This window comes from Melospiza georgiana, chromosome 4 (assembly GCF_028018845.1).
Source record: "Melospiza georgiana isolate bMelGeo1 chromosome 4, bMelGeo1.pri, whole genome shotgun sequence".
NCBI lineage: Eukaryota > Metazoa > Chordata > Aves > Passeriformes > Passerellidae > Melospiza > Melospiza georgiana.
This window is the reverse complement of record NC_080433.1, coordinates 48,864,790-48,890,253: the sequence shown is the minus strand read 5'-3', so window position 1 is coordinate 48,890,253 and position 25,464 is coordinate 48,864,790. Positions and strand designations below refer to the sequence as shown.

Here is a 25,464-nt window from a genome sequence, read left to right as displayed (position 1 = left end):
TGCAAGGTACTGCAGAGGAAGCCTTAATCAGCTCATTTGCCTTTAAAAATGAGATTGCAACAGCTCTGGAAGAGTTTTCCAGCACAAACGGAACAAAACCAGCAATTAGCAAACCAACCCAGCAATCACCAGCCATCAGCCCAGCTTGTGGATCACCCCCTGTGTACGAGCTGCTTGATACACTTGCACCCTCCTGTCAGCATCCAGGGCATTAGTCTCGCCTACCAGCCTTTCCTGGCCACTGGTGCCAACAGCTTTTTCCTCTCATGAGTTCTTCAATCAAGCACAAGCATGGCACAACACTTGGGCTGGCCAGGGCCTTCCAGCTTCTCCAATCCCCAGGATAAACACTGACATCAGGGTACCATTTTTTACAGCATTAAGGACAAAGTACTGAGAGGGAAACCTCCCTACACAAGAGCACAGAAAACACAGACAGTTACTGAGATGCTTTCCAGCTGCCAATGACCATCAGTCAAATCTTCAGCCACCAATGTCACCCACACCCTCCCAAACACTGCCCAGCACCACTCCTCTTACCACTTCTCTTTTCAAGTCACTTGTGGCTCTTTTGGTCACAACTCAAGACTCTTCCAATCACTTTTACTGAAACGAGATCCAATGACAGAAGAAAAATAGGGCGGGCTTTTGACTTTTTAAAGACAATTGTGATTGGTCCTCTAGCACTACAAGACACCTGGTGTTCACACACCCAATGGCACACTGTGCTACCAGACTATGAGTATGCACAGCCAGGCAGCTGCAAGCCCACAATGTGACATACAGCACCCCCAGAACTGGGAAGATCCCCAAAGAGCACAAGCTGCCTCACAGGAGCCACACCACAGAGAGCAGACAGAACACCACCCACAGAACACTCAACACAATACTCTACTGCACTAGCTTTGGGACTTCAGCAGGAGATCACATACATCCTTTTCCAAACTCATGATTTAACACTACATTAGGAAGAAAAAAAACCCCATCAACCCCCCTCCCTCCGAGGTTTAATGTACAGTGCCTAGAACAGACAGTACTGCATGTGCAAAACAGTCCCTTTTCCTGAGCTGATTTTTTCAGGTAATTCTGGTATAAAATACTTATTTTCCAGGTTTCCCCATCTTAGTAAAATTTTTACTTGCACAGGTCAAAGTGATAAATATGTATCTGGAGAATTATTTTCTCCTATTTGAAAGTCAAACCACCTTTGTACCAGGCTAATGATACAGATATAGGAGAGATTTATTTTTCAGAACCTCCATCTCCAAGTCATACATATTTCCAAAGACTCACATTCTCAAACAATTAAATCCAAAGCGAAGCCACTTAACTGACTTCAACAGACACAAAATTAAGCCCTAAGGTAATAATTCATACAAGCAATCAATATTTCATACGTATTGCAAGCTGAGATACCTCAATAGTTTATCAGAAAAAAGGCTGCCCTCTAACACCCATGAAGTCATATCCCAGCTGAAGCCATACCCACATCCCAGTCATATCTTTTGTGTGAAGGCAAAGAATAGCAAGACAACATAGAAAAGTCCAGCAGTATCTGTGTCTTAGATTGTATACACCAACTCAATGTACAAGTGTAAGTGAATTTTTAAGAGGCAAGGTTAAACTTCTAGCTTTTCCAAAATTTAGTGGTCCCATGAATGTCAAATCCTCCAGACAAAGATCAGATTTCATCAAATATCCCTGATGTCCAGACTTCAAAGGAAGTTTGGCAGCATTAAACTTTCAGAGCCTCACTACCACAATTGTATTAGATGATGCATATCATCACCTTTGGTAAATTCTGGTAAAAGGACTAGCACAGATGGATTTTACTGCATATTTTGTCAGCTTAGTTTTAAAATCTAAAGGTTCTGAGTGCTACATGGAACATTTGTTTTCGAAACCAACTGAAACATCAGTGCTCATATTCTTCTACATGAAATAAGCACAACAAATAAAAGAAAAAAACTCTTAGCAAAATTGTTTAGGCTTCTAGTTAGCTGATGTCAGAGTTCAGAAGTAAATGATACAAATAGCACTTTGGAACATAAAGTATTTTAACAGATGTAATTATAAAAAATTATCACTAACTTTTTACTTTGCGCATAAGGGTATTTTTGTCTTTTCTTTCACTTTTATAACTTGATTTCTAATTTTTTTACCCTGAAAAGAAGGGAGAGAACAATCTCTGCACCTCCTTAACACCACAAACTGAGTTCTCTTTCCCCCTTATGTTGTGGCTTATAAAGCATCTTTTCACTTAAAACCACTAGTTCTATAATCAATATTTTTAAATGCCCAGCCTAAGAAGTTATAAAAAGATGTCCATTAAGAATAGATTATACTTCAACATAATGCTAAAAAAGCCCTACTTATTTCTGGTAAGTTTTATTTTTGCTCTGTGGCATCAACTAGCCCTTGCTTCAGCATATTAATAATTAGGAACCAGGGCATTGATGCTGTCATGAAGGTCAACAGAGAGCTTCATTTTCTCCTCTGCATTTCAGAGGACTGGAGTGACAGCAGCAGAGACAATGAAAGTTGGTCCTTATGCCCCTTGAAACACCTTAACATCACACCTCTGTCTGTCCCAGGTATCACCACAGTCTCTGTGTCCTCCCCTTTTCTGATATAACAATCCTCTAAGATTATTTCCAGCTCCTTCTGCACAGCCTTTCTTTCAGGGGAAGAGTCAGCTTGTGTAATGCCCATTCCCTTGCTAAGCATCTGCAGACTCACTGCCCAGTACACCCACCCTGACAGACAACCAGGCCTGGCCAAAGAGAACAGATAAATCAAGATATTTTCAAGAAGTCTGAGAGCACTCAACTTGGAGCCCTACTCATTGAATAAGTTTGGCTTGGAAATTTTCCTCTGCAAACTTCAAGCTGTGGATCTACCCCAAGAGATGTGATAAACAATTGTGCATTAGTCCTTCAATTTTGACTTCACTTTTTCTACAGATTTATGTGGGGGATTTTGTTTGTTCTACAAGATCAGTTGCACTTTAATACATATTTTGAATCAGGCAAAGAATAATACATTTTTGATCTTTTCATCCTAATTATGGTATTTTCAACTCAAATAATCTAGAATAAGATAACTGAAAGAAAGAGACTGGTAGTGAAAATACTATTCTTACAATTACAGCACAAAGGTAAGACCAAGCACAGCAGGCAAGTTACAAATGGTTCATCCTTGCCTTGAACCAGCTGTCCTGAAAGGTTTCTGCATGTGTGAGGTCTCAAATAGCTGATTCACTTGGTCTGTCGTATCTCGATGGAAACTTATTCTAAAACATATACACATATACAAATATTTACAATTATATAAACATATTCTAATACACAGATATATGTAGAGAGGAACACAGGAACACAGAAATCCCTACAGAGTTTCGGACAAGGAGGCATTACTTTCTGTATGCATGAAATTTAGCAGGCTTTTCTTTTCACTACTTGTGTTATGAAATGACATATAAACATCAAACTCATACAAGGAACAATAACTTCCATTAATACAGTCACCTCACAATTAAGTATTTATGTAGAGACTGCAGAAAGCTCATAGATATTTTATAACTCCTTGGGGGCTGAATAAAATTAAATCAAAGGGAAAAGGAAATGTGGTGACGCAAATGCTCCCCCCCTTTAATTAATCAGAATTAATCAAAATAAAAGTAATCTTCCAGCAGTCAAAGCAGCACTAGGCTGAATATGATGATATTGTAAATAACCCAGCAGAAATACAAATGCTCTAAGTACAAGCAGCCCTAATTAAAATGAGGTTTTTTCAAGACTGCAAACTACCAAAGACGGGCTTTCACAGAACCCTTTCTGAGTATTTTACAGAGCAACTGTGAGAAACAACCTTCAAGATCCACTTTTAAATTCCAGCCTTGTTAGTTTGAGTCCATGGGTTGCTGCCCCTCTGCAAAGGGCAGCCCTCCAAAGTCACTGTCACCACGTCACTCCCCAGCCGTGTCCCGGGGCCATCCCACACGTGGCTGTCCCAGCTCTGTCCCCAGGAGCCAGCACCACCTAGCACACCTATTTTGTATGCACACACAAGGCATCTTCTGGGAGTTCAGCCACTGCTCAGCTAATTGGCTACCTGCTTAATTACAACCCCAGCCAAGATGATGTTTTCTAAATGGGTGAAAGTGCAGAGCATCTCCACAGCCACTAACAAGGCTGTCACAATCTCTGGTTACAGTGGTGTAAGCACCATCAAGCAGTAATATGTGAAAAGCTGCAGCCAAGTGCTGTAACCAATGTACCCAACTGCTATGGAAGTACAAGTGTTCTAAAAAGCATACTTGTCAGTTCTGAAGCCACAGAAGTTAATTATCTAGTCAGACCACTGATGTATCACAGATCCCTAAGCGTGATTGAAATATCTCCGTATCAACATCAGTCATTTGTGTTTCTACAAGTATTTTGGTGCCTCTGGTGTGTTCTCATGATGGTTTGGAGCACAAGATAGGAGCTTCACTCATTTCCCTGATGGAGCATTGAATTACCCCCATCTCATGGAAGATTTGAGCTTCATTCTTCATTTGAATTAACAGTGTTACCTTCCAGGCCTCAGCTCTTTTTCTGCTTTTCTTCAATAGAGAAAAGAGTTCCTTTTTTCCATGCATATTTTCATAAATCTAGTAAATTAATTTCTCAACTTTTTTTCCAACCAGATAGGTTACATCCAAGTCTCCTGCTCTAAGATGCTTTCTTAGTCTTTGGAATAACTCCCACAGCCCACTTCCTCACCCTGCAGCTTTTGTACCATTATGTAAAGGATATTGACACCAAAACGTTGCCCAGTGCCCATGCAATGGGATATGCAAAGGTAAAAGTGATTCACCCTGCAGTTCTGGGGCATGTTAGAGAGACATCAGAGAGACATGGCCAGGTTGCCTGTAAAGCACAGTGGGTCTTTTCATCGACCTCTCGGCTTAAAAGCAAGGCTCAAGCTATCAAAACCCCAAAGCCTTCAGCTCTGCCCACTTATGCCGAGGAGTGATAAATCTCTAAAACGTTCTGCATTGTCTCCTCTCTGCTCTCTCCTCTTTCAAAGCACACCAGCCTGTTGACCTCATGCTTTGATAGAGTGGAAAGGTCTCCACTGGAAGTGACTTGTCCTGTCCTGTGTCCACTCCCACTGGGTGTGTCCCTGTAGTTTTCCCTTCTCATCCCAAGAAGTGTGACAGCCACCTCAAATTTTGTCAAGGTGACTTCAAAATGCAGTATAAAGTTGTAAGCACTGTGTCTGTGCTCTGCAGCACGGAAACTGCAAAATTTGAGAGAAATCCTGTAAATCAAGTGTCTGTGTTATTTTAATAGACTTCCCGTGCTAGCTGCAGTCTCTGCAGATTTATAAAACCATTTGGCAGCATGCTACACACCAGTAATTACCAGAGCAGGAAACGCTCAATAATACAGAAATAACTCCTAGTCATTACAGATACAAACTATGATGTGAAGATAGAGAGATTTCTTTTTACCTTTTTCTTTATGTACCAAACAGAAAAACAAGGAATCTTTACCCCAAACAAAAGAACTGCATGCAACTCTCCCCACAGCACTCCTCACTGCTGACAAATGCCCCTGCAAAGTACCCTTAGGGGACAGCTATCAGACTTGTCCCAGCCTTCAGTCCTGGAATAATTGCCAATCCTGCAAAACAGACACCTTGCCCATGTGGACCAAAGAGATGAAAGGGCCAAATTCAACCATGTAACAAAGCAGCAGCAATTCTATTGCCTACACAACACTGCAAGGGTTTATACTTAGTTTTCTAACAAAGCATTAGATTTATTGCAACCTTCATATAAAATGATCTCTCAACCACTCAATTATCACAACCACCCAATTATCACAACCTCTCAAGGGAATTCTGCAGTTTATACAGCATTTTTAATTACCCAGTACAAAAAAGGCCCAATTTTGATCTAAGAAGCGACAGCTCGACAAAATCTCCTAAGAAACAAGACTTCTCAAGCTCTGAATCTTTATCAAGGTTTTTCCATCTGCAAGAACAGTGAAGAAGTGAAAACACATAAGAAGGAATTTTACCAGGCCCAAACCAGGGAGGCCGTGGAAGATGATACACTGTTTGTAGCAAGAAAATCATAATGTATCTCTATTTAGCATATGCATGTGTGCCTATTTGCTCTAGATGCATGTATAATCAGCCCTAGTAGAAATTAGAAATCATATGAAGGATTAAACATCAATTGCCTGTCCTCCTACACTTCCCATCCCTCTGCCAGGTCCTGATTAAAACAGAAGGCACAGTAGCAATGGTTGGAAACAGACTCTGAAATTGAAATAAGAGAGGAAAATAGCCATTTTCTTTTTCTAGCAAAACCTATAAAGGCCACATTAGTATTTGACTGTCAACAAATACCACCATATTCTGAAATTCGGAAATCCTGATGGTTTTAACAGAATCTAGAAGGCACAGAAAAATGAGGATTATTAAAACTTGAAGATGTGACAACTATACTTGATGATGGAAGTCAGTGTTATGCAAATAATTGTTTTAATATTTCTCAGGCATCCCACATATTATAACTATTTCTCAGTGACTAGGAGGGTTTCACACAATCTTTAAGTGTAATCTTTTGCTAGCTTCACCATCTGGGAGTTCAGACAGCATTTAATCTTACTGGCTTTTTTCCAAAAGACTTACTGTAGGTCTGTGGCATGTGTTTCTTTTAACAATCAAATTTGGGGGTGATTTTGTTCTTGACTGTAGCTTAAAATAGACCACTATCAAAATAATATCAGGGAGATGAGGTCGGCAGAGAGCAACAGCATCTTTTATGACAATAGCTGACAGAGCTCTAACTTAGCATGATGCTTTCCCCAAAGTATGCAGAAATTCTTCAGAAATGAACAAATGCAGAAAACTTCTAACTACATGCAGATAAACTATAAAAAAAACCCAAACTGCTGGTAGAACACAGGACACCTCATCAGACAAGAAGAGTACTAGTTGGTGAGGTGCTGCAAGAAAGGGAACGAAGTGGGGCAAAGAAGGAGAGCAGGGTACAATTGCAAGTCAGGCCATAAAGCCATTCTACATACCTAGGGGTATTCCTACCATTATCCATATGTCTATCTCTAGCTTTTTCCATTAAGCATATCCAGAAGAATTACAGTAAGTTTGATTTCTCCATTTTTAAAAAAGTCCATTTCCAGGTCCATTTTTTAAAAAGTCCATTTTCTCAGGTCCATTTTCTTCTTCATTTTGTTCTGGATTTTTCAGGGATTTGTTTTAAAATATCTCAGAAAATCATGGCCAGGAAGATATGAAAGATGTTCCAAACCTTCACCAAACTGTTTGGAGCAAAGTTCCTGGGTGTAGAGTCACCCACTGCTCTGGACAGAGTCTACTGTATTCAAAGCACAAGTAAATTTCAAAATTCCTACAGCTCTGCCCTCCAAAGCATTTATTAGAAACAGTGTTGTTTCCACCCAAGGCAGGAGGTTGGAACTGGATGATCTTTAAGGTCTCTTCCAACATAAACCATTCCATGATTCTCTGAATCTATTCTGGCACAACTCAGTTTCAGATTTTTTTCTTTTGTTTGATTGTTGTTGTGTGGGTGGTTTTTGTTGTTTCTCTTTTGTTGGTTTTGGTTTTGTTTTAATGCATTGGGAGTTTGTTGTTTACAAAGATTTTGGTGAGACTGATGTTTATTTGAAGGCTCAAGAACTAAGGGCAGAAAAAGAATGTGAGTTTAAGGTAAGTGCAACACATGGGTTGCAAGTAACACATTGCTGCTTCAGATGTTAGTTTTGGGGATAAGGATTTCTTGGTCTGTGGTCAAACCTCAGTAGGTTTGACAAGATCTAAGAAATCAAAGCATGATGTCAAGTTCCTTGTCCCCTAGCACTCCACAGAAAATGGACAGCACAGCCACACTGGACATCGCAGACTACAAATATTGTCTCTCTTTAGACAGAACTGTTCTGTTTCATGTTGATTTGCCACATAACTAATTCAAAGGAAAAACGATCAACATAATTCACAAAACATATCTGCCACCCTGCAAGATTAGACCAGTTGAAAAATAGAGCAACATGGCTTTTTTTTATCTCATATAGTACTCAAGTCAAGTGGCAGCACTCTTAGATATAATTAGAAGTTTTCCATTTTATTCAACTGTTACAAATGAACAGCATGAGACTTCACAGGAGCAATTTCATGGGAAGGGCCAAAGGAAAGTAATAAGCAGAAGAAAACAAAACACTTTCACAAACACAACTACCCACAGTATGGCAACCTGCTGGGCACACTGAATAAGGAGAGGCTGTGTTTCAGACAAAGGTCATGGGTTTGTTTTCTTTAAAAACCTGTCTAAAATGGCTTTTTTCAAAACATCATCTAATAGGTCATTACCAACACATACAGATGAAATCTATACTCTCAGCTGTGGTGCACATTCCTCAGCTGCTAACACCAGCCAAGGCAGCTGCTCACACAGGAAGCCCCTGTATGTAACAAGGCAACACCAGTGATGGTCCTAGGCTTCAAGAAGTTGTCAAATTCTTATGCTCAGATTTCTAGACCTATTCACAGCTAGCTGAGTGGAAACATTTTTTTAGCTACACTGTCAGACTACTCTGCCATGCAATTGACATATTTAACTGCTTTGTAACAGAAACTGTATCCATGAAATATGGAGGAGAGGAGGGATAGAAGTCAGCTTTGCAGTCACATCACCTGCTTCACCTCCTTCTTCAGAAGATCTGAAGACATCAGAACACAGAGAGACTGTGACAAGTCAAAGCCTTCTGTGGCAAATCCTTCCCATCAGCTGCAGACCACCACAGACAGATCTAGCCCCCACTCCATAGCCATGGCCACTGGCTTCCTTGTCCACAAATCGTAACATCACTGTTGCAAAATGAAATCTTTTATAGCTCTGCATCTCTGGGCAGCAAAGCATAAGGTGAACAGACACAGACAATGGGAAGAACCTTTCCTACAATCCATCCAAAGTTGGTCAAGGGTACACACAGCTTACATAGCTACCTGGAAGTATGTAACTTCTAACACTTCGTTATTTGTTCAGATTTCACATTGTTTCCTAAAACAACAAGCTGGAACTCTTTCACCTTCGTTTTTAAGCCTCCAATCACACTTCCTCCCATAGCCCCACAGATGTACATTTTACTTAGCTAAATTTGCACTCTGGACCAGGTTTACTTTGCTGACAAATACTGGATAAGCAATGATCTGCAGATATGCCTAATGCATTCTTCCCTCTTTCAGTCCCAGGAGAATAATATCTTATGGAAAAGTTTTAGCAGGAGCTTCCCAAACAAGTTTATTTTGTGCCTTACATATGGAAACTTTCACCTCTTTCCACAAATTCCAAACATGCTTTGAACTTTGGTTAAGATAAGCTCTGGCAAAATGCTACCACAGCTGCCTGTGTGACTTTGGTCCCTCACTGCACTGTGACATGCTACTGTGAGCACCAGGTGCTTTTGCACTGCAAGCGCCTTCCTCTGCACAGAAAACAAATCCCACCTGCTCTAATTCCTTGAGAGTAGAACTACTTCCTCATCAATACTTTAGCTCCTCCTGGTCTTGTTAAAGATCTGACTAGGGAAAGAGTTTTCAGATTCCATTCTTATTTTCAAAGTCAACACCACCTTGCCATTGCCCCAGACTGAGCTATTTGTCCAATGATCCTTTATGACTAATCCATTCACTAGTCACAGATATTTGGTGCCTTTTAACCTGCCTGTTACGATGCTGGCTTGTTTATTGTAATAGGATATTCACTTGACTTCTGTGAAGTAATCTTGCAACACTAGGGAAAGCAGCATAGAGCCCCACAGGTCTGCAATGCTTCTGAGGAGCTGTTACTCTCACAGCAGAAGAGGGGGAGAAAAAGGGGATCTGGATATATTTCTCCTGCTTTTTTTTTTTTTTTTTTTTCTGAAATATGAGTTAAAATACTACACAAGAACTGAAAGACAAAGAATAAGATGTTACATGATGCCAATAGCCAGCAGTAATTATTTTTCTTCTTGGTGAGGGTAGCCTTCCTCAATTCTTTTCTGGGGAAAAGTTTTTACTTTGGAATAGCATCAAATAAGCACATCCATCTTGAAACAAAAAAAAATTGCCTTCTCCAATTTTAAATACACATTCCTAAAATGAAAATGCTCCCCAAAATTAAAAGAGTTATTTGGGGTTTTTTTTAAGGAAGTTCATATCAGTTTTTGGTAGTTTGTGTTGCCACTTTTGTTTTCTATTGCAGTCTCCAGGGAAGGGCCCTCTCCTACCTTTTGGTATTTCCTCTGTGTAGTGGTTTTGGCTGGGACAGAGTTAAATTTCTTCATAGTAGCTTGTGTGTGGCTCTGTTTTGGATCTATGCTGGAAACAGGGTCAGAAATAGAGAGATGCTTTTATTAGGGCAGAGTAAGCTTACACAACATCAAGGCAACATTTTTCTTTCTCACCCCATCCTACAAGTGAATGAGTTGGGGGTGCACAAGGAATTGGGAGGGAGCAGAGCCAAGACAGCTGACTCCAACTGATCATAGGGATATTCCATACCATATGGCATCATGCTGGCAATAAAAGTTGGTGTAAGAAGAAGGAAGGGAGGGACATTTGAAGTGATGGCATTTGTCTTCCCAAGTCACCATTATGTGTGATAGGGCCCTGCTGTCCTGGACATGGCTGAGCACCTGCCTGCCCATGGGAAGTGGAGAATGGATTCCTTGTTTTGCTTTTGCCTTACCTATTAAACTGTCTTTATTAAACTGAGTTTTCTCATGTCTACCCTTATGATTCTCTTCCCAGTCCCACTGTGGGGCAGTGACTGAACATCTGCTGGTGCTTAATTGCTGACCAGAGTAAAGCCCCAACACTCTGGATTATCATTCCAAACAATAACAATAAACAACTCTGGAAAAATTTTCTCAGCAGCTCAGTTTGTACCCTACTAATTGCACTGCCTTCTATTGCACAGGTGGGAGTGGGAGAAGTAAGAGATTAATTCAGGAACGAACCCAGCCGTGGCAGAGCAATGCCCTTAATGCCTAGCAGACACCTGTCATGCAGCAAACATGAAAAAGTTCTCTATTGCATAGAAAAAAGAGAAGTGGGGGAAGATTTTAGGTTTTCAAGATACCTGTCTTTAAATACCTTTAAATCCAGGGTCTTGGGACTTCCTGAAACAGGAGACCCTGAACTACATCTTTAACAAACTGCCCTGGTATGTCCTCATGCAATGAATTCTGCCTATATACTCTAAGGTACACAGGGAAGCATTATCTTTTTTGCTGTTTACAGCTTTTCCTTTTCTGTCACAGGGACTTGTACTGCTGTCAAACCTCTCTCCCAACACAAAAATATTTAGCCTGCCTTCAGTGTGCTCTCTCCTGACTTTTTAGGCTTCATTTTTGTTCCCCCTCTTTCAAATCCTCTATGTTTCCCACTTGTTTAGCTCTGCCCATAATTAAGAGTGAACACAGTCTTATTGTGGTTTAAATGTTGAGTTTCCAGAGGCAACCCATTTTCCACTATCACATCCTACTTTGATCATAGGCATGCTTTCCAAAACGATACCAGAGGGGTAACTGTATCTTCAGAACAGGTACCTGTGTAACACCAATTCAAATTATCCCTGCCAAAGACCACTACATTTCTCCAAGGTGAAATTCATCTACTCTTCCAGTGGTTTAGTGTTCTCCAGGGAATATGAAGCAATTTCAAAGGGAAAAGAACAGAAATTCCCCCTTTATTTGATAGTGGGAGGAGCTTTGAGGATTTTTTTTGTTGCTGTTGGGTGGAAGGTACTCAGTTATTTGACAGCTTAAACAGGTTTTCTGGCCTTAGAGAAAGTTGTGAGAGAGCACAGCAGTTAAACCACATACCAAACCATCCAGATTGTAAGTAAGTGCAGGAGAGGCAGTGTGCTTCAAACCACATTCAAACAAAGTGAGAGTTTTTACTTGTAAACACGGCAGTTCCAAACAACCTCTCAAACACCAGCCTGACTGAGCCTATAAATTTATAGGATTAATATTGCAACATTTCGTTGCTACAGCATCATCTGTCCCAAGCATCTGAACTATTGCAGCAGGATCAACACTTGAGGCAACTCAACACAGGAGACAGAAGTGACTAATACTCCTTCTCAGTGAATTTGCTCCCACCTTGCAATAATCCTTTGGGAATGGAAGCAAGCAGCAGTGTTACAGCTTGGCCAGGCACCGTCCCAGCAGTGCCTGCACACTCCCTCTCTTCCCTGGGATTCTGTGGGCAGCTGCCACCAGGACTCCCTGGCCCAGCGTCACTGCTGCCACATTGGCAAGAAAGGACACCAGAGGAGGGGGAACCTGACAGGAAGTCAAGGAAAAGCCTCAATTCACACAATTTCTCTAAACTGAAGAATCTCAAATTTGCCGCTTGAACAAAAAAAGAAGTAAGTTAAGTCCTTTGACCTCATCCTTGCCAGAGCTCTTCACTACTGAGAGTTCAGGCAGTATTTGACCCCAAGACTAGGCAGACATTTTAAATTCTCCAACAAACAGACAAGACACACACAAGGTATTTTCCTGCCTTAGTTTCCCATGGAAATAGAAAGCAGGCTGAGCTGGTGAGGGTGACACTTCCTTCTCCCCAAACAATGGCCATAGGGAGCATGGAACCTTTGAGACAACTAATCTGCTCATGTTGCCTTTTGCCTTTCACACGAGAGGATGCTGCTCTCTGTCCCCAGAGCAGTGTGCTGCCCATGCCCAGGCTGCAGCACAGTGCTCCTCTCCTCCTGGGGGTTCTGCCCCTGCCCCTCTCCAGCACCCAACAGCGTTTCCAACAGTTCACATGGCACTCCCACAGAAGTCCATCCTCTTGCTCCCTTAGCACTAAAAGATGTGCCTCAAGGGAGAAAAGAGATCTCCAGATCATTCCCTCCAGGTAGAAGCTGCAGCTTTTATAGAGACAGACCTATCAATGGGCTGTGTTAAACCAGCCACACTGCCAGTCCTGGCAGCAGCTGTCACATATCAGCTGATAACACAAACCCCTGGGCTGCAAAGCCCCAAAGAACCATGGGCAGTGTGTGCTAAGTTGTTCCATGCCCATGTTTATACACACACACCTGAAAGGATTATGCTCTTCCTCTGTTTCCATTTACATGCTCTTAGTTCCAGATTTCTAAATTATGCTGTGCAGCAAGAACTAGAAACTAACTGCTGGCTATGAGAATTTCTTCTTCTCTTGATTCCCGTGCTTTTTCAAAGATAGATGAGCTGAGCTACCAAAATAGTTCCTTCTCCCCTCTACAAAGGCACTTCACAGAACTAGCTTGTGATTCAGGAATCAGACACTTCTCTAAAACCAAGAAAGAATGGAATTACAGCTAATCACATTAGCCCACAACTTTTTTCCCCTCTAAAAGCAGGATTAAAGGCAGAGATGGGGAACTTCCCACATTCCCACACACCAGCTGCATTCTTCCAGACTCAGCTTGCTGAACAGCTAATAGAATTACCATCCATAGACCTAGGATTTTCAGGGATTACTCTGGAGAGGTTGCCAAAGGAAGTAACCAGACTGTAATTCCCAGCTTTGCACCAGCAGAAAGGAATAGAACAACCTTAAAATGACATTGAGAATCATCCCAGAGGGAACCACAGCCTGAAGAAGTTGCCATCTAGATTTTGTAAGGGCTGTGGAGACACTGATCTTAAAGTTTATTGAGAAGAACAACAAAATGAATTGCAAGCCCAGGTTTGGAGATGTGATTGATGAGAGGAGTGACAAGGTAAGGGAGCGGGGATTGCCCTCCAAGACTGAGCTGATGTACATCTGTTTAAAGAGATCAGTGTACATTTTAATGCCTTATCCATTCCAGCAAATAAGGCTAAGTTCTAATCTTCAAATTACTCATGAAAATAGCTGAAAAACAATTTTTTTTTTGTTCAAAGGGGAAGATGAAGAAGAGTAGAAAATTTTCTATTTATGTTCTTCAAAATGTAAGTCACTCATATCAAACCAAACATACATAAAACTTTGACCTTTGTCATGACATAGGCAGCAATAACCACTGAGGCTAGCTTTATGAATAGTATTTTTCATTTCCAAACACCAAAATCTAATGTCATACTCCACCCCCTCCACGGCACCACAAATACAATGCAGGTTTTACTGCACAACTTTTAAACTTTCTAAAGGATAAACGTTGCAAGTTTGAACTTAGGAAATTAGAAGGTCTTTTTTTCCCCCATTTATCTTCAAGGATTTTATCTTTCTGAGTCAAGGACACCTACAAATAAGGTCAGCAAAGAAAAACAAAAACTAGTTCAGATAAATCTAGTTTCAATTCCAAACTTTAGCATTCATTCATGAAACAAAGATTTTTAATACCAATTCAGAAGAAAACGCATGCTCTTTAAAATGAGGTTTCAAAACAGACAAGCAGCAATTTAAGGACTCTAGCTGTACTGCACAGTAAAGCATCACCTACTGCTGAGCAAATTAAAAACCCAAGGCCCTCACTCAGCCTGCCAAGGCACCTGCACAGACTGGGAGCCATGGAGTTAACAGTGGGAGGGATGCAATGGGGCAGAGGAAAAGGCACCAACCCCCCTCTCCCCAGGGCCACTGGAGCCAGGGGAGGTGCAACCCTTTGCCCTGCAGAGCAGGAGCAGAGCTGTCCAGCTGCTCCATGAGCCTGGCCAGCAGGGCAGGGACAGGAGTGCAACACGGGGGTCCTGGCCTTGGAAACTGATCATCCAGGGCAACACCAAACCTGCTGAAGAGGACCCTGCTCTCATGTACCAAGGCTGGGCCTGAACCAATTTAAGGAGTGCTCTTCCCAATCAGAAAGAAAAAGGTTGCTGCCCATTATTAAGTTTCACAGCTTGTTGCCCTCTCCTCCCCAACAGGGAGCAGAGAAAATGAATGAAAAAGAAAAAAGTCCACAACCAACAATAAAATAACAACTTCCCTCAAGAGAGAAGGGGAAAAGAAAAGAATATTTTTTTTTTCATATTAGTGGCACTTAGCTGGAAGTTGGGAAGTGGAAATGTTCCCCAAACCCACCTTTCACTCAAACTGTTTCAAAACCTGACAAAATCCATGAGCTCACATGGTCACCTGTCTCATCTGGAAAATACAGGGATCTCTGATGAACAGCAAGGTAACTTATTTTCTGTCTTCACAAGACATCTGCACAAAATGGAGCACTGCTCAAGTTATAAGAGCTGGAGATGTGTCCTCAGTCCCACCTCTAATGTTAAACTCCACCAAGGACCAGATTGTTAGTTATGACTGACAGGTATTTTACAGCATTACAAACATGCACTACGCATCATCTGTTTCCGAGGAGGTCTCTAACACATACCTAAAGATAGAAAAATCATACTTGGCCTAAATGAATCAATGTTGGCAGGAAAAAAAGTGATCTGCTGCAGAACTTGGCTGGAGATAGATCTTTTTTGCTCCTTGCAGGGAGTTTGGAAAGCAGAAATTATCATAACAGGACACAAAGGACAGAGAAACAAATCAGGGAAATCCAGAAGGGCTCTCAGTGGGGAGCAGAGGAGAGCAAAGAACTCACCTCTTGTCTGTACCTTTATGCAATGGAGTAGATAGACAGGACAGCACAAAAGGCACTTAGATAAGGACCAGAAGATGAAATAGAAGAAGAAATTAACTGCAAAGACTTTGGAAACAGAGCTGTGCCTATAAAGGGACAATCTCACTGACCTGTAATGCCAGTCCAAGGACATTTTGCTGCAGGATTTCTGGAGCAGGGGTATACAGGACATCAGATGCAATCAAAGCTCAGTGTATTTGTCCCCTTATTGTAGCAGAATACTACCATGGAAAGCACATGGTCTTCTACCCTTCCCTCCCCTCACCCTTTCTCCCTGAAATCAGGCAAAAGCTGGCTGTCTCACGTCACAGTTTCAGTGTCCTTATCGTTGCCTGCCAAAGAACCTGAACAGTATCAAAACAGTCAAGATCAACTACACCTTAGGGTGGCACTTGAGAAAGAAGAAATAGGGAGGGGGATAAAAAGATGTTAGAAATCCACCTTTAAGCCACAGTCACCATCTGGACCTCAGACCTGCTCTCATAAGAGGGGAAGTGCAGAGCCTACAGGGTCTGACATTGCTCACAGAGGTGAAAACAAGCTGGCATTATGACAAATGAGAGCGATGGACAGACAGATCTCCCCACACCAGAGGAGGGAAAGGCTGACATGATCTTGGGGGACCAGATCCGTTCAACTCCTGCTTGTCTTGGAGATGGTGCATTGAGGTCCCCATTTGGGCCACACTAGATTTTCAGTCCTATCAAGCCAGAGGTTCTCTGTGGACATAGCACTGCCCACACCTCTCTACCTCAAGCAGCTTGAGACTCCCTCAGCAGATTCTCTCCCCCTTAAGCCTCACTGTGTTGAATACAGATCCCAAACAATGAGCAAAGCTCCAAATTTCCCACCCTACTTCATGCCAGAAAGTTGCCTGCTGGCCTCAGCCCCCTAAAACCTCTTCTATTTTGAGTTTCGTTCTTAAATCAGTGTGATTGCTAAGTTATGTACAGGGTCCATATTTTGGCATTCCCCATTTATGCACTGACCACATACCCTCCTGCACTTGCTAATGTTGACTGCCTCAGCATGGTGTTATTTTTGTCCTTCCCCCACTCAGACTCCAGCAATTAAACCATGCTGTGATCAAGAACCACAGACATCTCTTTGGCTGGCTTTATGCTAGCACTGCTTCCCTCGACAAAATACTGTGTGCTGTATTTATTTGGAGAATGTTAAACTCTTCAGACAAACACTTGCCTTACACACAGTATTGGGAGGGGGAATCACTCCTGCCTGCAGCCATTTTATGAGCTTCACCTACTGAAGCTTATGCAGCATCAACCACTTAGCAACCATGGCACTTATGACCCCAAGTACAGCTGGCTGCACCTGCTAAACAGCAAGTGTGCTGCTGGATGAGGGAGATAGTGGTGAAGAAGCCAAAAGGCTTCAATGGACCTGCTGGCCATCTCCTACTTGCTGGACCCTCTAATTACCATTCCATAAAGCTTCCACCCTGTGTCAGTTGGATTTGAGGGGCAGAGCAGCCCAGCACAAGCTGGGACCTCTCTCACCAGCTCTGCTCCCTGTTTAGTGCCCCAAGCACTTGAAACTGTGACCTACTCCACCTGACCTCTGATCAGGAAACCACTCTGGATAATGTGTGTATTATACCTGGACATCCCAAACATACCCTACCAAGTAAATGTGACTGGCCAAGTGGGAACCAATTCTTAGAAGTCACCTTTCTCTTTCTGTTTAACAGGAAGGAAGAAAAAATCATTAGAGACGACAAAAGGCACAATTAATACAAAGGTGCTGCTGTCCAATAGGACCTCTTGCCTTTTACAGTTCAATCAGAACAGAAATCCAAGGGGAAGTGGTTAAAGATGCAGGTTAGATGTGGTTCAGCAGCCTCTATCTTCCTTGCAAATGCTGCTCCATCACAGATATAGCACCGACTCCAGCCTCATGCCACAGCAAAGCAGCTATGTCTGCTCTGCCTGAATTATCTCTCTGCACTCATTAACAGCACTCCCCCACTCCAAATCTTATTTGGGATTCAGCTCACAAAGCTGACTTAACCCATCCTTAAACCCACAAACCATATTTCTTTCTCAAGTGGCACCCAGATCCCATCAGAGGAATGACCTGTGCTTTGCAGCACTGCCTCATTTCAAGGTCAAGCTGAGCATGTTTCATTTGATCACATCCACAGGCTCCAAGCAGTTCACCCTGAGGGGCACAGCCCTGTCAGGTTACTTTATGCCTGCTGATAACTGTGCCAAGCCACTCCCACTTACACCTATCCCAGGTGATGCAGCTGCAGCACAGGCAAATGAACGAGCTGGAGAGTTTGCAGCTCCCATCTGCTGAGTGCCACCTGTGCCAAGGCAGGAGGTCCAAAGCAGGGCTGCCTGGGGGGACACAGTCGTGCTCTGGTGACAGAAGCTGGGACCATGCTCAAGCAAGCCTTTCAGAAACATCTGAGACAACACTAGTCTTAAGCCTCTGAGGGACTAGCAATATGAGACAGCTTCGAGGGATGAATTTCATACTTGTCCCATTAGGAATCACATTTGTGCAACTCAGATAGTTGCACAAAATACCTGAGCACGATTTACCTTTTTTATGCTCTATTTTTCTCCTTTTACCCCTGTGCAAGTTCTAAGAAATCAGAAGCCACATAGGAAAAAGCCAAGTACACAACAGCAGGAAAAATAACTCTGTCATCAAAACAGAACCTAAAACTTGAGAGTCATTCTCCACATTCATGTCAGATCTCTTGCAAAAACTTATTCTCACGGCTGCGTTTTTTTCACTTGGAAGAACCAATACATTTACAAATGTACATTCTTCTCCAAGGTTATTCTGAAATTATTACTTGCAATGCCCTTGGCAGATTAGAGGCATTACATAAATATTAGATGCTATAGCATACAGTCTTAAACAAGGAAAGGGACTTCTGAAGCTCTTAAAATTATCATGAGGTTTCTGTAGGCAGTTTTATATGAATCCAGGCTTAAACAAAGAGCCAGGCAATATGCTTTAAAGTTAACATTACAATATGCATAGAAGAATAATTCCTACAGAGAAAAACTGTTCAGTTGTCTCTAGCTACATGTATGGGACTTGAGCTTTTAGTGCATTCATCAGATCCTACTCAGTCTAAGGCTCTGAACTACAAAAAGAATAAAAGAAAATATTTTCATCTAGACAAAGAGAATTGCAAACAGTTTTTTAAAAAGTTTAAAAAGGAAAGTAATTCATTATTTCTGTGTACATAACCTGACAACCAAACAGAACAAGATAAAAAAAGTATTCCTTTCCCCATGAGTCTCATCCTCCTGAAATTTGTACCAAACAGAACACACAAAGAAATGTGTTTACAGATGGGGTATGAGTCATGCTCCCAGGTGAGGCTTAGAAAGACTACCACTTCCAATTCACAGGAGCAGGACTGTGCTGTTGTTATCTTCCATTAATAAGATGCAATGGGGATTAGAATAAGCAATCAGTAGTTGCAAGCCCTATGCTATCCTCCAACATCAAAATATTCAACTCAGGACAAGCATTTTCTCTGTTTTGCCTTGCCTCAGCTCACAGTTGTGTTAAGGTTTCACCTGCTTCATAACATTATTAAAATGCTTAGCATTTTAATAAATAGTTTGGTCTAGACAGAACATGAAAGGTAGATGAATATTTCTGTGTTATCTTAACTCAAAGTGTTTATGATCCCTGAGAAATGCTGGAAAGCATTTTAACAAAGATCTCCAGTTAATTCTCACATTAATTCCTACAAACTAAGTAACAGAGCATGAGAAAACATGATGCAGTATTATCAGCCTTACAAAAAATCCAGCAGTTTGAGAAAAAAAAAATCCATAAACTGCTCCCCCTCTTCATTTTGAACTATAACAACTTGCCACTGTAATAGTGCTGGAAGGACACAGTCATCACACTTCACCTACAACTCTGCATTCATTATGGGTCAGTAGCCACCAAGACCAAGAGGAAATGTAATTCCTACTGCAGACCCACAGAGCAGAGAAACCACAGTATCACTGAAATGTAACATTATGGAAAAACAGCCTGGACTTTGTCTCCTCAAACAAAAGACACTGCAGGGATAATGAACTGACTTTTTAAGCCAAGAAACACACATACCAGTGAAGTCAAGTTTCTGGAAACCTATTATAACTCAGAACTGAAAGGTGGCTGAAGTGTCATTTAGAATTTTTCAAAAAATAAATTATAAAGGCAGGCAAAATTGTCTCTTGCATGAGGACACAGACAACGTACAATCAAATCTTTTCCCCCGTCCCTTAAGTGTATTTGATAGTACCTTTTGAAGTTCTCCAAAGAGATGGCAGAAAGGCAAGAGAAAAGAGAGGAACACATGTGACACAAAAGCAACCAGCTATGGTCCCATCCCCAAGATTCATACAGTTTAGAAAAGCAATGATAGTTCTGGATTCTGAACTGCAGGAATATACATTCAAAAGGGATGGAAAATTACTAAGCTTGTTTATCTACCACAAAATGCTACTCAGTTGCAGTTTCTCTGCAACTCCACCAGCATGAGCAGCAGGCTAGTTCTTTGTCATTTGCAAATTTAGCATTTATTTTATCATGCCATATGTAGTCAAGGGAATTCAGCTAGGAGAGGTAGGCTCTGCTCTACCCTGTTCATCCTCTGCCTTCACAGAGGAAGATAAAGCAAAGAGGAAAAGGTGAAAAATAACGTTCTGGGGAGAGTTTAGATGCAGTGAATATCATCTGGGTCATTTCACGTTTCATACTCTCTGCTCCTGCCTTTACTTTGCCAGTTACTTTCAGAGTTGAACGCTGGGGCTGCTTATCAGCAGAGCTGCAGGGAAGCAGCAGAACACACTGAGAACAGCACAGGAAGGGACCAAACCAGAAACTTCCCTGCCAGTAACAGGGCAATCCAAGCAGAAACTCAAGGAACAGCTCATGGCTCGGGCAGCGAAAGCTCTAGAGGAGATCCCGGTGTCCTCGGGAGTGCTTGCAGAGGAGAGGGAGAGACGAGTAAATAAAGTGTGAGGCAGGATCCCTCCCACCCTCCCTTATTCAAATAAATCACTTAACTTTTCAGAGCAGCAAATCTCCTTACTCCTCTGGATTAAAGGCAGACTTAAAAGAACGTTTGTTAACAGACTACCCTGTCCCAGGGTCATTCCTGATGCATGCCATCTGACCACATGCAGAAAACTAAGTTAAGGGTGCCCTTGATTAAAAATGAAAAGTTTATTTCTAAATAAAACAGTACCTTTAAAGACAATTAAAAGGCTTACTGGATGTGGGATACAATTTTAATTTTGATTCTATGGAGCTTGATGAACATTAGACAAGTGTCTGTGGTATAAGAATATACATATCTTTGAAACGTGGCCATTTGCCATCCTTTATGAGGTGAAATGAAATGCAAGGTCTCAGGGCTCCCATGCAAGGAAGAGACAGCAGGACAATCATTTCAGAAGATAACCTTTAGGCTGCTCACTGACTAAGGAGAGCTGAGTCCCTATGGGATTCCCACTAAAATGTCAGGAAGCAACAATATTTTATCCCAGTACCAAGTATGTTTCTGAAGACTTCATTTGCCTGCCTACATGTTTTCTGTAATGATCACTCCATTAAAAGAGGGAAAGTTAATAATAAAAAATAAAGGCTAATTTACATTTCACTACATAATATCACAGAGCTAAGCAGGTAATTTTAGAAATAAGTTAAAATATATAACATGAATGAATAATGTTGCAAAATACTGATTGCAAAAATTGTTCAGTACAAGAGGAGGAAGAAAGTGGAGTGAAGGAGAAACACTTGTTCCAGGGGAATAAGTCAGATCAATAGGCCCATACCAAACAGATTCTAGGGAAAAGAAATAGTCAACAGGGTGAGCTACTTTGTCAATACGTTGTTTAGTAAGAAATAATAATCCTCAGGAATCAAAGAAACAAGAGGAATCCCCTAAAAAATGCATATTTTGTAGATACAAACTGCTTCAGTCTGGCATGGGAACCAGGTCTAACCCCAAAATGCCTTCTCCAGCTTGGATGAAACACCAACATGACGACATCAATGAACTCCAGTATCATCTGTAAACTGACATGTTTAACAACTAAAGAACACGAACATTACAAATGCTTCCCTGAAACTCAGCCTCCAGGTGACCTATCCTCAGAGCCAGGATTTCTTCCTAAAGATAGTGAGACAGATGCTGCTGCTGGGCGTGGAACAGAAATCCACTGACTCAAACCCTGCTGTGCAATGGCTCACAACACCAGGGCAGATAGAGTACACACAGATACAGGTGGCACACACTCTCCTTACACCTTCTGGGCCAGTCCCCACCTTCTAAGTCTACAAACCTCTCATTAGCTTCAGGAAGTAAAAATCCCTGTGTGCATAGGCATCCCAACCAACAAAAACACTGCAATCACTTTTGCTGATTTGCTAAAACATGAAAACACAGAAAAGGCAGTAGGTCAGGCAAGCTGCACCTCAGCACACTGCAGGTATGGCAAGTCTTTTCTCATGTCTCACACCAAAGCAAACTAGCAAGATGTGAGTTAAATAGATGACCTTTGTGTTACATCACAAGCTGCTCGTGAGGACACCAAACTTCCTCCTAACAATCTTGTAAGTGCTCACTTGTATTGTAACAAAAGGCAAGCATTGTTCTGATAGTTTCCTTAATATAGACACTAACAAAATGCTAAATAATAGCATCAAAGTGCTTTATTCCCTGCTTTCCCCAAGCCAACAAATTTCAGAATATGTATAATAGTAATTTCATCTTCCTGGTGCTTTTTCCGTTTTTTTTCTTATGTAACTCAAACAGGTTTCAAAAGAAAAACATAGCTTCAACACATATCTCCCAGCAAGTCTTACAATTATTTTCAGAAAGCCTGGTAATAGCTCAGTATGAGTAAAACAAAAAAAAAGTTCGTATTTTGCAAAATCTGAGTTTGTCCATATTTTCTTATTTTTCCTTATTCTTCAATGCTTTGCCTTTGGAAATCAATGCAATTTTGGTGGCAGTGCTTTCCTCTCAGCTTCTCCACAGCAAGCATTTGAGATCTTCAGGTTACAATGAACCCCAATTTTGGAACATGATATAGACACTTCTGGGAAGGGGGTAGTAACTCACTCACTAGTTCTCTCTAACAAGTACCACCTTCCCCTCAGGTCTGTTCCACCAGCACCAGAGCCAGTAACTGCAAGGGAAGGGGATGAGACAAAAAACTGAAACCAACCAAACAAAAACAAACAAAAACCCCCACAACAACAAAAAAGCCACCAGAGACAAAGCAAAAAGGCAACTTATTTTCACACAGATAACAACAGGAACTGAAAAAGCTAGTGACTTTTTTACGTCTCCCAATTAACCAAGCTGCTCAAAGCTCAAGAGGGAAGAGTAACAAGTATATGAAAACAATCATGATACGTTCTGCTTTCATAACCACCAGAGCCATTTATTTTATCCAAAGATTCTCTCGCCTCAGGTTTCATCAACAGGGTCAATGAAACCTTGGCTTTCCAGCAGCCACATTTTTCTGCTCCAGCAGCCTCAGGTGAAGCTCATGGGACGCACATACCTGGGAGCCAGAGAACCTCCCTTCCACTTTGTCACCAACCTGCAATTCCTGTTACTTGCTGAAAGCCACAGAACTTGACCAAAGCTGAAAATAGCAGCATGTACTTATTTTGGTAAAGAAGGGCTTTTAAAGGGACTATTATAGTGGCAGAACAATTAGAGCTTTCTTTTAAGTATTTAAACTTACAGTTCTTGGGGAATTTGCTCAATAATTCAATTCTTTATTAATCTGAGGAGAACAATCCAATTTAAAATTCTTTAAATTTTTCATTAAACTCTCTCTTTAAATCTCCCATTTCAGCATCCCCAATAATGTAACAACCTTTTAAATAAAGCTAGTGATTGCTCAGTAACAATGTGAAGCCTTCACTGTAGTTTTTGCAACAGCTTTTAGGGGAATTCATATCTGTCTAAAGAGACTATGCAGAACACTTGTGGTCTGAAAGGGCTAACTTAGTAACTTTAGTAATCTCTGAGTTGGTAGCAACAATGGATGGCCAGACATGCTTAAGACTTAGAAGCAGTAACAGAAAGAAACCAAATACTGAATCCTGCACCCAGAATCCTTAAGGAAAACAATGTGCCTACCGATAAAGGCATCAAGTGCAAGGACATGCCTTGCCTCTGCAGCTACTCCCACTGCCAGCTGGATGCATGCAAAGGAACACTGCCTTTCGCCTGGCTGGCAAGGCTACAACCAGGTCCTGATCAGACACCCTCTAAAGTAAATACCATTATATGAGTGAGTCAGGGCAACAAACCATTTGGAAAGCCCAGTTTGGGGGCTAGCCAATGGATTTTTTTTTTTCTTTTCTTTCTTTCAGTTTGGAGCCTGTGGTCCTCAAGCATCTCCCCAAACTGAAAAGCGTTTTAGACATATGTAGCCAGTCCCCAGCAGCGAGCACAACGGCTGTCAGGGCCACAGGAAGGTGCTCCAAACCCCACACATTTCACCATTCCTGGGCAGCGAGAAATATTTACACACGCACAAACCAAACAGGGTTTCCTACCAAAAGCCCTTTTTATTCCAGGGTCAAGGACCGAGACGGCTGTTCAGTCCCCGCGGGTGTCCCATCCTCGGCCCCTGCGCCCCCAGGGCCGTCACTGCGGGTAGGGGAGCCCGGTGCTGCCCCTGGGCATCCTCTGCCGACCCGCGTAGCGGCCACTCCCGCGGGGACATTCAAGGGCAGCCGATCTGCATCCTCGGGCTCCCGGGAAGGAACCCCCCAGGTGCAGAGCCGCGGCCAGGGCCGGACACAGGGCGCCGGGGATGCCGCTCCCCTCCCCCGGCACCTTCCCCCGCCGCTCCCGGCGCGCAGGCCCGGGGCTGCGCTCCCCCGCCTCCGGCAGCGCCGGGGCTCCCTCGGCATCGCCCCTTTGGCCGCCGGTGCGCCCGGCAGCGCGGGCAGCGGCCCGGCCGCGCTCCACCTGCTCGCCGCCGCGTACTCACTCCGCGTAGCCCGTGGTCCAGGGCAGGCGCCGGGTGTCCTTGCTGAGGATGAGGATGGGGCGGGCGATGTGGTCCGCGGAGCACTCCACCTCGTCCGGGGACAGTCCCAGGAACTCGGGTCTCCCGTAGGGGAAGCGGAGGGGCAAGTCCGCGCCGCTGCCGTGGTCGGCGCCCGCGCTGCCAGCCATGATGCCGCCCATGAAATTGGCCACGGCGGACTTCACCCGTGTGAGCATAGTACCCCCGCCGGCGGCGGCAGCGCCGGGGCCGCCGCGCAGGGCGGGGAGCGGGGCGCGCCGGCGGGCAGCGCTGCGGAGGCGGCTCCGGCGGCCCCGCCGCGCTCCCGCAGTGGGGGCGCGGGGCCGGGCGAGAGGACGGCGGGCTCAGGGGCAGCCGCGGGACCGAGGCCTCATCGCAGGTTTCCCCCTCCCGGCGCGGCGCTGGGTGAACTCAGCCCGGCGGCAGCGGCTGCTGAGTCATGTGATAGCGCGGCTGGATTCGCCCGGGCGCTTCCTGCTCCTCCTGCGGCACCGGCGGGCTCCTGGCACACGCCGGGCACGGGCGCCGCCGCCCCCCCGCGCCGGGGCCGGCCCGCGGCAGGTGCGCGGCGGGCGGAGCCTGCGCCCGGCGGGGCCGCCCCCGGCTGCCCGCAGCGATGCGGCCCGGAGCGCCGTCCTGCCCGCGGCCGCCTCCGGGATGAGCTGCCCCGGGCGGCGCTCGGAGTCGCTCGGGGCTCCCGTACCGGGGCTGGGGAACGCAGCCCGCCGTGCACTGCCCCTGCTGCCTCTGGGCTGAGCCAGCGCCGTCCCA

General features: G+C 43.4%; 1 protein-coding gene across 1 annotated transcript in view; it reads right to left on the bottom strand.

Moving 5' to 3' along the window:
* Nucleotides 1-24,931, bottom strand: part of PPM1H (protein phosphatase, Mg2+/Mn2+ dependent 1H) — a 130,033-nt gene extending 105,102 nt beyond the window's left edge. The window contains exon 1 of the mRNA XM_058022256.1: nucleotides 24,655-24,931. Within this exon, the coding sequence (XP_057878239.1) occupies nucleotides 24,655-24,890 (236 nt within the window). The 5' untranslated portion in view covers nucleotides 24,891-24,931. The remainder of the gene's footprint in view (nucleotides 1-24,654) is intronic.
* Nucleotides 24,932-25,464: the final 533 nt, after the last annotated feature.